Source organism: Lachnellula hyalina, assembly GCF_007821495.1.
Source record: "Lachnellula hyalina strain CBS 185.66 chromosome Unknown contig00085, whole genome shotgun sequence".
NCBI lineage: Eukaryota > Fungi > Ascomycota > Leotiomycetes > Helotiales > Lachnaceae > Lachnellula > Lachnellula hyalina.
Window position 1 is genome coordinate 98,809 of NW_022157199.1, and position 12,306 is coordinate 111,114.

Consider the following 12,306-nt stretch of genomic DNA (forward strand, 5'->3'; position numbering starts at 1 on the left):
GCCTTGCCGTCGAAGGGTGGGATTCGCCCCTAGGGTTGATAAATCGAGTATAGTCCTGCATCAGAAGCTACCATTGGCGCTCTAAAACCCTTCGGCGTCATATTTCTCCATTATTCTACTGGTGAATTGTTTGTGGCAACCACCCCGACTTTAATTTCCAAGGCGTTAGGAGGGGTATAAGTACAAAGCATATCCCTTGTTTCCACGACCACGTTTAGCATCTGCCCGCCCTTTAAACCACCTTCATCTTACCTCAAGCACCATGGCATCTACTAATGTTACCTCGTAAGTTTGCTTCGCACCCTCAAGGTACCGCCTGTTCATGTCAAAGCAGAAGTCTGCGGAGACTGGCCAGTGTGACCTCTCACTTTTCACCCATGAGGCCGTTCAGCTCACAAGCCCACCTAAATAGGAAGACGTACGCTCTGAATACGGGAGACAAGATTCCAGCCATTGGACTTGGAACCTGGCAGTCCCAGCCTGGTGAAGTTGAGAAGGCCGTTGAGGTTGCCTTGAGGAAAGGGTACCGTCACATTGACACAGCGGTTTGTGAAACGGTCCCATCTCTCGGGCTTGAATGCTGATTAAATACCAGCTTGCATACGGAAACGAGGCTGAGGTCGGTCTTGGCATCAAGAATTCTGGTGTCCCAAGGGAGCAGATCTGGCTTACTACCAAGCTCGACAACCCATGGCACAAGCGCGTTCAAGAGGGGATTGACTCCTCTTTGAAGTCGCTGGGTGTCGATTACGTTGATCTATATCTCATTCATTGGCCATGCTCTAGCGACCCCACCGATCTGAAGAAGCACCTCCCAGATTGGGACTTCATCAAGACATGGCAAGAGATGCAGAAGCTGCCTGCCACTGGCAAGGTAAAGAACATTGGAGTCTCCAACTTTGGTATCAAGAACCTCGAGAAGTTGCTCAATGACCCGTCTACCAAGGTTCGTCTCGGTTGCCTTCCTTTATACTCTTCCTCAACTGACCGATCCAGATCGTCCCAGCAGTAAACCAAATCGAACTCCATCCCAACAATCCCTCTCCAAAGCTCGTCGCCTACAACACCTCCAAGGGAATCCACAGCACCGGTTACTCGTGCCTAGGCTCCACCAACTCCCCCCTCTACAAAGACGAGACACTGCTCACTCTAGCCAAGGCCAAGGGCAAGACTCCCCAGCAAGTGCTTCTTGCATGGGGTATCCAGAAGGGCTGGTCCGTTATTCCCAAGAGTGTGAACAAGGAGCGTGTTGAGACAAACTTCGAGCTTGATGGGTGGAGTTTGACGGATGAGGAGATCAAGAAGCTGGATGGCCTGCCAGATCGATTCAAGGTGTGCGGTGATGATTGGTTGCCCATCAAGGTCTTCTTCGGGGACGATGAATGAGTTATGTAAAATGCCTAAATTAGATATATTTTATAGTCAGAAGGAATGATTTGAAAATATAAGGACATTGTCCGCACTTCCGCCCTTTCCTGCCTACACATACTGCAGCGAATACAATGTAGCTCATAGTTGAGAAATATTTACTAGTCCTAAACGGTTCATAATCTCTCCGCCTTCTCCCCATCTCTAAACAAGTAGCATTCCCAAATAAAAGAAAAAGGAACAACTGTAGATAAATAATTGCAGAAATACAGGCTAAATTGAGAAAACTCTAATGGCCTTAGCCGCCACCATAGAGGAACCAGCTGAACTGGTTTGTGATTTGATGCACCATTTTCTAAGCTTATAGTCAGGGCTCTTGGAGCTTGCGAACTTGATAACTGATGTCTTCAAAGACTAGGTTTGACATGTCTACGAAGCAAAAATGTTTTCCATAGATCTAGCGTAAATGTTTTCAACCTGATGATTAGTTTACGGTCGTTGCGGACGTTAGAGTCAGTCTTAACTCAAACTATATTGCGTATTGATGAGAGGCGGGGATGGGTGGTGAATTGGGCAAAAACGTTAATCACTCAGATCCGGCTTTTGGCATAAAGCGTTTTATTACCAAAAGAAAGCCTATTTCAAGTTGATTTTAACTGGTGCACAGAAAACTTAAATATATCCACTGGATTGTTTATTAAACTAAGCAACTCAAGACTCAAGAGGCCAGAATATCGAGCCCACATGCAAAGCGAAGTGAGCGAATGTGCCTGTATATCTTCCTAAGCAAACCTAAACCAGCACCTCGAAATCCTTCGCAGTCCAATCATCTGAAATGCAAAACCCTGATCCAAACCCATACTAAGAGATCGACAAATGAAAAGATCTTATTGTATCATATTCTCCGTGCATTATCACACTCTTCGATAAATCGATAAATGCCCTCCAGGCCCTCATAGCTGGACGAGTTCTGCTGCTTACTTGGCTTAGTGAAGTACGCCGATTCATGCTCGGATGAATCCTCCATGCTTTCGTATCCCTCCAGCCATGAATTATCAATATCTTCCATGAACTCTTCAAAATCATGCCCTGTTTGTGACCGCAAAGAGCCTCCTGGTGAAGATAGGGTATGCTCCGACGTAGGTGCAAACGGAAACATCAAGGCAACTTCACCTCCACAGCTCTGGCTAAATGTTTCATCTTGATATATGATTCCTCGTTGAACCCCGATCTCATTACAGAGTGCTTCTACGCTCTCGGCATGACAACCCGGAAACCTGACTCTGAGAATGGATTTTTGTTCTAGGGTTATGGGAAGATCGCCCAGTGAAGCGAGACGTTTCAAGTCGTTCATTGTAGCGGCGAGGTCCTTCAGAGCACGCGAGAAGTCGACCGAAAGAACGTCCAAGAAGCCCTCGGTGTTGAGGCTAGGTACTGAGGTTTCCAGAGCTGAGCCGAAGGGGAAAGCGGCACCGAGAGGGGTGAGGGCAGTAACAGTTGGGTTGACGTGAAAGTCGATATAAGAGCCAGGTGCGTTCTTTGAAAATGACCGCATCTTGCGTGTGGTTTCTTCTTGAAAATCAGTGACCGCGCGGTATCTCTTCTCTCCTGCGGGCGTCATCCCGTCAAATTGGGCTTTCTGGCCGGTCAGGAAAAAAGCTCGCACTGCTTGTGATACATTATTGACAACCTGCGCCGGAGCAGCAGGCGTGTGAGAGAAATGACGAGCGCTGGCACGTCCTCCACTCAGGCCATAACCTCCTGCGGTTCGCGGGAGGGAACCACCAGTGAGATTCGGACGTAGGGTCGAGGCAAAGGGAGCTCGAGCGGTAAGTTGACCAACAGCTCTAGAAGTGGCAGAGGATGGGAATGAAGCTCGATTAAACTTTTGACCATGCTGTGCTCCTGTCGCCATGAACCGACGGATGCCGGCGTTGATAGTGCTGTGGGTGGTGTACCATTTTCCCTTGCTTTGGCGGAGAGCGGCTATCCGATGAATAGGTTGACGTGGGGATGTTCGTACGAGTATTGGTTGGACTTCACGTTGAATTCCACGTTGGAGTTGTCTCGCTACCTCTGGGAGGCGCGCTTTGAGAAGGGTTGAGGCTTTCTTGAAAGCAACCCTATGTTGTTGTTAATACCGTAATTATAATGCGGGGGATGTACATTGAGGGATAGCAAGCTGTAAGGCATTGCGTGCAAGACAAAACTTACTTGAAGCTCCTGACGGCTATAGGAGCCAAGATGCCTCCTATTGGAGCCATGTTTACAACTACTGGAGATTGTTTCTCGCGGTGCAGAAGTGTAAAAGGGAAGTTGATGATGATAAGAAGCTCGCCACTTGATATCGGACGCCACGTGTGGCTGTGGTCATGATAATACTGCGCTAATCCGACGCGGTTAGCTTTGCGCTAAGGATCCAGTTCCCACCTGCGCGCAAAATATTTTTGAGCTTCAACTTTCCTTCCCTCTTCCCATCACAACAGAGCAGAACCAACAACGCGTACATTGCCGTGATTGGGATATGTTATACAGTGTTTTATGAATCAAAGTGTCAACGACATGTCCTCGACCTTCTGACAGTTGATCGTCTAACGATACAATGGTAAGCTCCAACTTCCTTCCCCGATATTTCCACCCCATTCAATGATGAGAAGAACACATATTGAACAATCCAACTCTTACATCACAATGGGGATTTGTAACCATATTTCTGAGTTCTCTAACCCAACGTCGTTCAACCTGCATTCACTTCCAGGACCGTTGCTAACTGTCCCTCGCAGTAAACTTCCAGTCCTCGCTCACAGTCTCATGCTCAATTTAGATATCAAAGGTAAATTTTACATTTTACATTTTATTTCTTTGGCCTAATGCCACTGGGTGTGATGATCCAATGACAAATCTAGGAATCCTCGAACTGAAGTTATCATGTAGATTCCGTCTCTTTAAAGTTTCAGCCTTGTCTGACCCATTCTCTATCATTGCATTTCTTCTTCAACACTTTCAAAAGCTCTTTGCTAACCATAAAATTGGCATAGGTACACCCCCCTCGGTTCAAGCCCTTCCCATATATGCATACCATGACGAACTTTGAACGAACGGGCGGACAGACTGCGCACTCTCGCCCCTATTCTCAACAAAGCAAGGCGTACAAACCTTGTGAGGATAGACGGTAGAGAAGTGCTTGTTGAGAACTCGTCAGCTGATCCAATTGCATGATACTTCAGCATCACCGACCGTCAGGTTCTGAGCTTTCGCTAACATGCTTTTCCCAGGTAAACAATACATTCTCCTCTTCGCTCTGTTGGTAGACCATGGCATCAAATGATGAAACTTATTCACACTGTTTGAAGCCGACTTCAGTCGGCTGCTGAACGCATTACAAAAAATCTGATTTAATGAGGTACGCATCCCTACCGCCAAATGAATGGAACATCCAAGCTAACCTTATCCTAGCCTGAAATTTGCTTTATGGTTCTTGCTCTCACACACTCGAGATCTTCTTAATTGAGGTGAAACGTCGCTGATACTGCCATGGATGAATATAGGTAACACCCGAAATTGCAAATGTTCGAAGAATCTTCGAAATGTAAGCACACCCCTCTATTGCCATGTTAAATTGCCTGTTGCTTTGATGAATCCAAATATTCGCTGTTCTTTCCGAGACATACCTTGAAGAAACATATATTTTCACCTTGGAGAACTGAGATAGTTACTCACGTTCCTGTCATGTATCATCTTGAACATTTAAAATGCAGGAGCTAACTCGATCACACAGGTGACATACGTGAAGAACTTTGGGAATAAGGCAGGCGAGTTGATACACATAAAAAGAATGAAATTCTTCCCTTTGCTTTGATATCTGCATGTGACAGCTGAAACATGTGAAAGCCCCGACCTAAAATACTAGGTAGGTTTAGAAATGTCTCACTAATCACTTAGTATCATGGTTAGTAGCTAGTGTAGGGGTATTGAACATGATTAAAGAGACAAACACTGTGCCTGCCCATATGGATACGCTAAGCCTATAAACACCACACGCTCCAAACGCCTTCATTCTCAAGGGTATACCCATAATATGTCCATGCCTCCTTTCCAGACCGTTACAGAACAGAAAAGACGATTCCAGTGACAGAGATTGCTGCCTATGTACTGCCTTTAGCTATCAAACACCAACGCAGAAAGAACATGTTCCTCCTGAGCATTCCACCCCTGATCTATCAAAGACTTGCCCTCTACTAGGATTCTACCCATGTAAACGATCTTGATTCTCTTGGGTGGAGCGAGCTATTTGACTGGTCAGTAAAAAATGCCAATGGGAGAGGAAAACGTACTCCAACTTCCTCCACAACACGCCGTATAAGCAAGCGCACAGAATCATCCTTCCCAAGCCTAAGGCTATGATCGGGAAGCGCGCCATCGCTAAACCGCACCTTCACAACCACCATATCAGCCTCATTGATAACCGCTTTTCCTTTCTCTTCCCTACGCCTCAGAACCTCATCTTCATCCATCTCCTCGCTTTCCCCATCCTCTTTACTCCTTTCGTCATCATTTTTCAACATAGGAGCAGGTGACGGCGCCAAGTTTTCCGGGTCGGAAATTATGTGCTTGGGTAACTCGTAGAGACCACCAAAAGAATCGTAGACAAGCTTCGTCATATCGCCATGTTGCATAACTACTCCAGCTGCATCAAGTATAGATTGTGCTGTTCCGATACCGCCATCTTCATCCCCAGGATCACCACCTGCCCATAGCAATTCCAACGCGGATCGTATCGCCAGCCATATTTCTGGGCGACCTGTGACTCTTGTATCAAAAAATGCTTCTCGTTCACTATCCAGGCTCTCCCGTGTCCATGCAGTTACTCCAGGTTTCGTCTTCCACTTTTTGGGCTGCTTCAACGGACCAGTGTTATTTCGGGCACTGGTTTCAGCGCTGTTCCCCGGCCTTGGATGCCCGTATTGAAGGTAGTGAGCGGGGCGAGGTTGATGGTTGCTGTGACTGGATGCATTGGTAGAGGGTCTCGGAAGGGCAGACTGCGATTCAGGTTGCGAGGATGTTATTGCGCGAGAGGATGAGTGACCTTCCTGAGCAGGGTAAGGCGATGATGGGGTCGATGCGCAGCAGCCCTGTAGCGATTAGCTTTTCCCTGTAGCATGGGACTGCAAGCTTACCATGGCTCCTCTCTCACCAATTTTATAGTAGATATGTGATAGTATGCACACGAAGTAGGAGACAGAGAGTCTCAACAATTGAAGAGCTTCCCCCCCCTCCTATGCGAAACGTGAAATAGGTTTACACCAACGCAGTCACAGCAATTGAGCAAGTGAGCGAGATTAAGGTACAGCAAGAAAATGCCGGTACTGTATGAATACTGGGATTATGTTGCAAGTCGCATTGTAATGAATGAGAAAGGAAAAAGAACGAGGAGAGTTAAAGCTGAACTGATGATCATGGCGATGGTAGTTGCTCCACCTTGATTTGACTTCAACCTCAAGGGAATCTAGATCTCCCCAATACAGCTTAGCGTCCCAGAGTCGCAGCCTTTTTATCCGTCGCGCAAAGAAATATTTCCAGGTACAAGACAAGTACAGCTTTGAATCACTATTCCACAATCCTCAACCTCAACCTCAACCCCACAGATATAAACAGACCTTCTCTGAATACCCACAAACAGAGTCGCAGCCATGTCCCGCGAAGCCTACCAACCTCCCGTCTCAGCCCCAGCACCCACTCGCGACGCCTTTGGCAGCGGGCTTGCCAGCGACGGCCCCGCCATCAACTACCTCTGCGGCGACTGCAACAGCAAGGTGCCGCTCAAGAGGGGTGATCCCATTCGGTGCAAGGAGTGTGGGCATCGTGTGCTTTATAAGGAAAGGACTAAGAGGTGAGCCCCCGCCGGCTTGAGTTTGACAGTGGGGAGGTGAAGAGGGGTCGCAATTCGGGATATTGGGGCAAGAAGGTCGCCTGAGAAGTTCAACTTTGCTAACAGGATGTGAACAGAATGGTGCAGTTTGAGGCTAGATGACGAAAACTTGCGGCAGATGAAAGTGATGGGAAAGAAGAATGATATTTTAGTTGGTTTTGGGGAGCAGGAGCCATGGCATGAGGGCGCAATAATGGACTGATTTGGGCACGCATGTAAACTGGCGTTGGGTACATCTCTGAAAGATCTGGCTATAAAAGGCTGGAGAATGCATGAGCTTTACAAATCCTCACGGGTATTTTAAGAGCTCCTATATCTCGTGAATGCTGGAAGAATGCTTCCTCGCAGTGGAACATTCAAGAAAGAGTACAAATTTTATAACCTGGTTTTCCACTAAAAAGTTCCGTATGGTATCAAATATGCGCCGTGCAATGCTTCCCACCACAACGCCTTTTGTCCCCATCTATAACCCTAAAGTCCTTTACATATTCATCTGGCTTGCTTTCAGATATCGTGTGAAGCTGTAATCTTCGTTACTAGGCTTCTCGCCTCCAGAGTCCGCTAGAGCTTGCTTGTATCTCGCGGCCAAGCCCTCCTCGCTCTCATCACCTTCCTCCTCGTCCTCGTCATCGTCCTCCATGTCGCTCAAAGTATCCATATCAGTTTCGGGCTTCTTTCTCGAAGATGGCTCCCCAGAGACAGCCATATCCTTCATCAATCTCCCCAACTCCTTCTCCCGATTCTGGATTTTCTCATCCTCCCTCGCTTTTCTCTTACGCTCTAGCTCCGGCTTGTAGTCTCTCTCAAATTCCTCCGCCTTTCCCTGTACTGCTTCGAAAAATTCCGTAATACCCGCCCCGGTCATAGAGCTCACACCGACTACACTCAAATGACTGTAGAACTCCTCCAGCATTAAGCTCATGCTGTTAAGCAAACTCCCCATATATCCACTCCCGCCTCCCTCCATACCTCCAAAACTACCAGCCTCTTCCTCTTGCCTAAGTGCCTCCTGAAAGGCCTCAAAATCAGTCATCCACTCCTTTGCAAACTCCGCGTCCTTCACATCCGTCTTATTGAATACCAAAATCATAGGCAGCTTCGTTTTGTAGAGGATACTGCATGCATACAGCATGTTGCTCATGAAGGTACTTGTACTCGCCGTCCTTGGGGTATCAATGATATACGCAATGACAGTCGGGAACGTGCTCGACAAACTGTCCAGCAAGATACTTCCCGAAGCGCTCCAAACGAAGACTTCGATCTGGCCTGGTGTATCCACCAAAATGTTCTTGATAGGAGCTTTTTCGGGGTTTTCTGGATCGGGAGCAGTGCGCTTTTCGAGCAAAGTAAGAATTTGGTCTATCTTTGTGGCGAAGAGATTGAGGGATGTGAGGATGCCGCCGTTCGGGCCTAGGTTGTAGGACTTCATTACTTCTTTGTAGTTGACGCTGTCGCGGATGTCGATATTGCTGTCAAAAGGGACAGTGCGCACGGCAGGGTCGAGGTTTATGACATAAGGCGGCTCTTTCTGGGAGTGTAGGTGGGAGTTGATGCGTTGCATGAAGGTAGTTTTGCCTGAGCCTGGGAGAGAGTTAGGAGGGTTTCCGGTTTTTCAAGTGAAGAATGCTTACCTGCCATTCCTACGCAGACGATAGCTACAGGCTGAGCGCCTGGTATTGCCTGTGGTGTAGCCATAATCGAGTTTTGTAATTGTTGAAGATCGAGGTCTAAGGTTGCGGAGAAAAAGTGATGCGGGGTGAGGTGGGATGTTTTCGCTTGGATGTTTTTGCACAAGCTTGAAGACCCAAGAAGCTCCATTTCGCTTCCCCAGATTTTGGATTCCTTAACCACGTTTCACCAATTTCCAGTAATGGACGGCCTCGACGGTTTCGAAAAGGCATTGGCAGAGGAGAAGAAGGCGAGGGAACGAGAGGAGAATGCAAGCAGCAGGGAAAAGAGTAAACATAAGCATCGTCACCAATCGAAACATCACAGAGACGACTCGGACGCAGATAAACGCAGATCGAAGCACCACAAGCCCAGAGAGGACGGCCACGAGCGTGATGACCACAGACATAAACGATCGAGACATTCTCGTGGGGGCGAGGAGAACAGTCACCGAAGAAGCAAGCATGAGAAGACTTCTGACTCGCACGAGGATTTACTAGTACCAGACGGTGAAGAGCCGTCGACGACTCCTAAGCTTACTCGCGATTCTTGGATGACCGATCCTTCGGCTTTGGAATTCGATTACACCCAGAAAGGCGTCAAAAAGGTCGAGAAGAAGCCAACCCCAAAGCCAGATTACGATTTGAAGATTCACAGGAACGAGTTGAATGTTCATTTACAAGAGTTGGCGGATGGCAAGAATTTGGAGGATTTAGATACGGAGCATGATGTTGAATACACATTTGGTGATTTAGGAGCTCAATGGCGTATGACGAAGCTTAAGGCTGTTTATACACAAGCTGAGCAGAGTGGACGATCTGTGGATGAGATTGCCATCGAGCGATTTGGGGGTCTACAGGAGTTTGATGATGCACGAGAAGAGCAGACGGAATTGGATCGTAGGCAACTCTATGGGGAGGGTTATGTGGGAAAGGAGAAACCTAGCGGAGAGCTGTTCCAGGAAAGGAAAATGGCATTGGGTATCAGAAGAGGTCCGGATGAATCACGTGAAAATGAGCTTCCCCAAGGAGAGATTGTGGAGGAAAAGCCTGTGCAATCAGCTATCCAGCTGGATTCTACTGCTTTGAATCGGATGAAGGCACAGGTGATGAAGGCCAAATTGAAGAATTCTCCAGATGCAGCACAGCTAGAAGCCGAGTACAACGAGGCTATGGCAAGCTTTTCGAATAACCCTACGCCTGGTGTAATAGTCCTAGGAAAGATGGAGAATCGAATGTTAGCGGGCACTCGTGGAGAAGTGAAATCTATCGATAACAAGCGGGGCCGTGAAAGAGGACTGGTTGAGGAGAATGAAGATATGAGCATTGAAGACATGGTTCGAGAAGAAAAGAGAACCAGAGGACAGGCTGGTGGTGATGGAATGAGAGCTGCCGAACGTATTTCAAAAGACGCTAAGTTCGATACTGATCTTGATTACATGGATGACAACGCAAACAAACTTGCAAAGCGAGTCCAAAAGTCCGAGATCAATTTGAAGAATGCGGCTATTGGCGACTTCCAGAAGATGAATCGGATCCTTGATTCCTGCCAGCTTTGCCATCAAGAAGACAAGGGCCAACCTCCTGTTGCACCTCTGATATCACTGGGCACACGAGTCTACCTAACTTTGCCGACAGAGCCGGAATTGGGTGAAGGTGGTGCAGTCATCGTCCCGATCCAACACAGGACGAATCTTCTGGAGTGCGATGACGATGAATGGGAGGAGATCCGAAATTTCATGAAGTGCTTGACACGGATGTATCATGACCAGGGTCGCGATGTTGTGTTCTATGAAAACGCTGCCACCCCGCAGAAAAAAATGCACGCCGCCATGCAAGTTGTGCCCTTACCATATAGCCTGGGCGAGACTGCCCCAGCGTTCTTCAAAGAAGCGATTCTATCTTCCGACGAGGAATGGACACAGCATAAGAAACTGATAGATACGGCAGCACGAGCACGAGACGGTTTTGGCAAATTAGCGTTCCGTCGGTCAATCGCCAAGGAAATGCCTTATTTCCATGCTTGGTTTGATCTTGATGGTGGATTAGGGCATATTGTTGAAGACTCGAACCGATGGCCGCGGGGAGATTTGTTCGCAAGAGAAATCATTGGCGGAATGCTAGATATTGAGCCTGATGTTATAAAGAGACAGGGACGATGGAGCCGAGGAGATAAACGAATCGATGGGTTCAAGAAGCGATGGAAAAAGTTCGATTGGACCAGAGTACTCACAGAGGGCTAGGAGCATGCCAGCAGCGCGTCAGTTTCATGTGTGGGCTCACCAGATTTGGAAGGCTTTATTACTGGTTGCCGGCCCGGTTTCCGATTCGAGGCTGTGCTGTGCGGAGGAGAATCATGTGATGTATGAAAAGCCTCAATGGAACAATCCTGAGATGCACGCCGTACACTCTTTCTGAGTTATCCAAACACAGGCAATCCGAGAAGGATGGATCAGGAATGTACAAATAACGGCGGTGGCCGAGAACTTACCTCGTATCGTGTGGCTGCACAAACTAATATCCCTCCCTGGGTGGTTCTCATCCTTATGGACTTGTAACAAGCACAGTCATCTCGTGGCATAGAATTAGATGAACGTTTCCAGCTGCAGCTTCCCATGTAGGCATATTAGACTCGCATCGGGAAGTGGCTTAGCGGATCTGAGTAAGAGGTACTTCTATCTTGGGCAGAGTTGTGCTCCTGAGACCTGTCCGTCCTCCTTGGTCACCTTTGAAGTTCAATAATTACGGAGTACATGGAACAAGTGTGTAGGGTATGAGCAAAGGATTTATGCAATTGCGAGTATCCGCCATGCAGCATCAACGTGCAATATCGGTACATTTCCTACAAATAGCACCCTTCCAGAAGTTCCGTAGAAAGAGGTGGGTGGTACAGCACAAGGCCTCAGGTGGTCTTCGGCACGCAGGCGGCGACCTGCCTGGAATTTATAGTGTGGTTTATTGTAATAGTACTAAGATGTTTGAAACTAAATGACAGTTTCAAACATATGCTTCATTTCGTGATGTCGCCGGTTAGAGGAAGGCAATCTCTCGGTGAGACTGAATCCTGCTACTATTTGTACGGCTAAAGGAATAACAGCATACGATTGGGTAGAGGTGCTGCGCTGAATTAGACGTCGCATTTCAGCTGGCTGACAAGAGAGAGGACAGTTGGATGAATGGAAAAAAGAAGCAAGCAAAAAGGGTTATAATATAAGTTTATAAAGATCCTTAGTACTTGTGATGAAACACTTTGTAGTAAAAGGCCCAGGAATTCCAGCTTTGTGGGACATTCTACGTGATCAAGTCCTTGTCAATACAGACTGCCATGCCAGTCAGTACACG

At 47.5% G+C, this 12,306-nt stretch overlaps 6 protein-coding genes across 6 annotated transcripts; 3 read left to right on the forward strand and 3 right to left on the reverse strand.

The window, feature by feature from the left end:
• Positions 1-262: 262 nt before the first annotated feature.
• GCY1 (Glycerol 2-dehydrogenase (NADP(+))) lies at positions 263-1,386 on the forward strand (the record flags this gene model as incomplete). The annotated part of the gene is made up of 4 exons (XM_031149548.1): positions 263-285; positions 335-545; positions 596-946; positions 997-1,386. 4 exons carry the CDS (start codon positions 263-265, stop codon positions 1,384-1,386), a joined length of 975 nt encoding a protein of 324 aa, XP_031004599.1.
• Positions 1,387-2,263: 877 nt separating this feature from the next.
• Positions 2,264-3,632, reverse strand: LHYA1_G004591 (uncharacterized protein; the record flags this gene model as incomplete). Its single annotated transcript, XM_031149549.1, has 2 exons — positions 2,264-3,491; positions 3,583-3,632. The coding sequence occupies 2 exons, from the start codon at positions 3,630-3,632 to the stop codon at positions 2,264-2,266; spliced, it is 1,278 nt and encodes a 425-aa protein (XP_031004600.1).
• Positions 3,633-5,526: 1,894 nt separating this feature from the next.
• Positions 5,527-6,548, reverse strand: LHYA1_G004592 (Uncharacterized protein; the record flags this gene model as incomplete). The annotated part of the gene is made up of 3 exons (XM_031149550.1): positions 5,527-5,655; positions 5,703-6,500; positions 6,546-6,548. 3 exons carry the CDS (start codon positions 6,546-6,548, stop codon positions 5,527-5,529), a joined length of 930 nt encoding a protein of 309 aa, XP_031004597.1.
• A 510-nt stretch (positions 6,549-7,058) lies between these two features.
• RPC10 (DNA-directed RNA polymerases I,II,and III subunit) lies at positions 7,059-7,499 on the forward strand (the record flags this gene model as incomplete). Its single annotated transcript, XM_031149551.1, has 2 exons — positions 7,059-7,258; positions 7,385-7,499. 2 exons carry the CDS (start codon positions 7,059-7,061, stop codon positions 7,497-7,499), a joined length of 315 nt encoding a protein of 104 aa, XP_031004598.1.
• Positions 7,500-7,778: 279 nt separating this feature from the next.
• Positions 7,779-8,992, reverse strand: SPBC119.15 (GPN-loop GTPase; the record flags this gene model as incomplete). Its single annotated transcript, XM_031149552.1, has 2 exons — positions 7,779-8,878; positions 8,929-8,992. The coding sequence occupies 2 exons, from the start codon at positions 8,990-8,992 to the stop codon at positions 7,779-7,781; spliced, it is 1,164 nt and encodes a 387-aa protein (XP_031004603.1).
• Positions 8,993-9,167: 175 nt separating this feature from the next.
• Positions 9,168-11,207, forward strand: cwf19 (Pre-mRNA-splicing factor; the record flags this gene model as incomplete). Its single annotated transcript, XM_031149553.1, has 1 exon — positions 9,168-11,207. The coding sequence occupies one exon, from the start codon at positions 9,168-9,170 to the stop codon at positions 11,205-11,207; it is 2,040 nt and encodes a 679-aa protein (XP_031004604.1).
• Between the last annotated feature and the right edge of the window lie 1,099 nt (positions 11,208-12,306).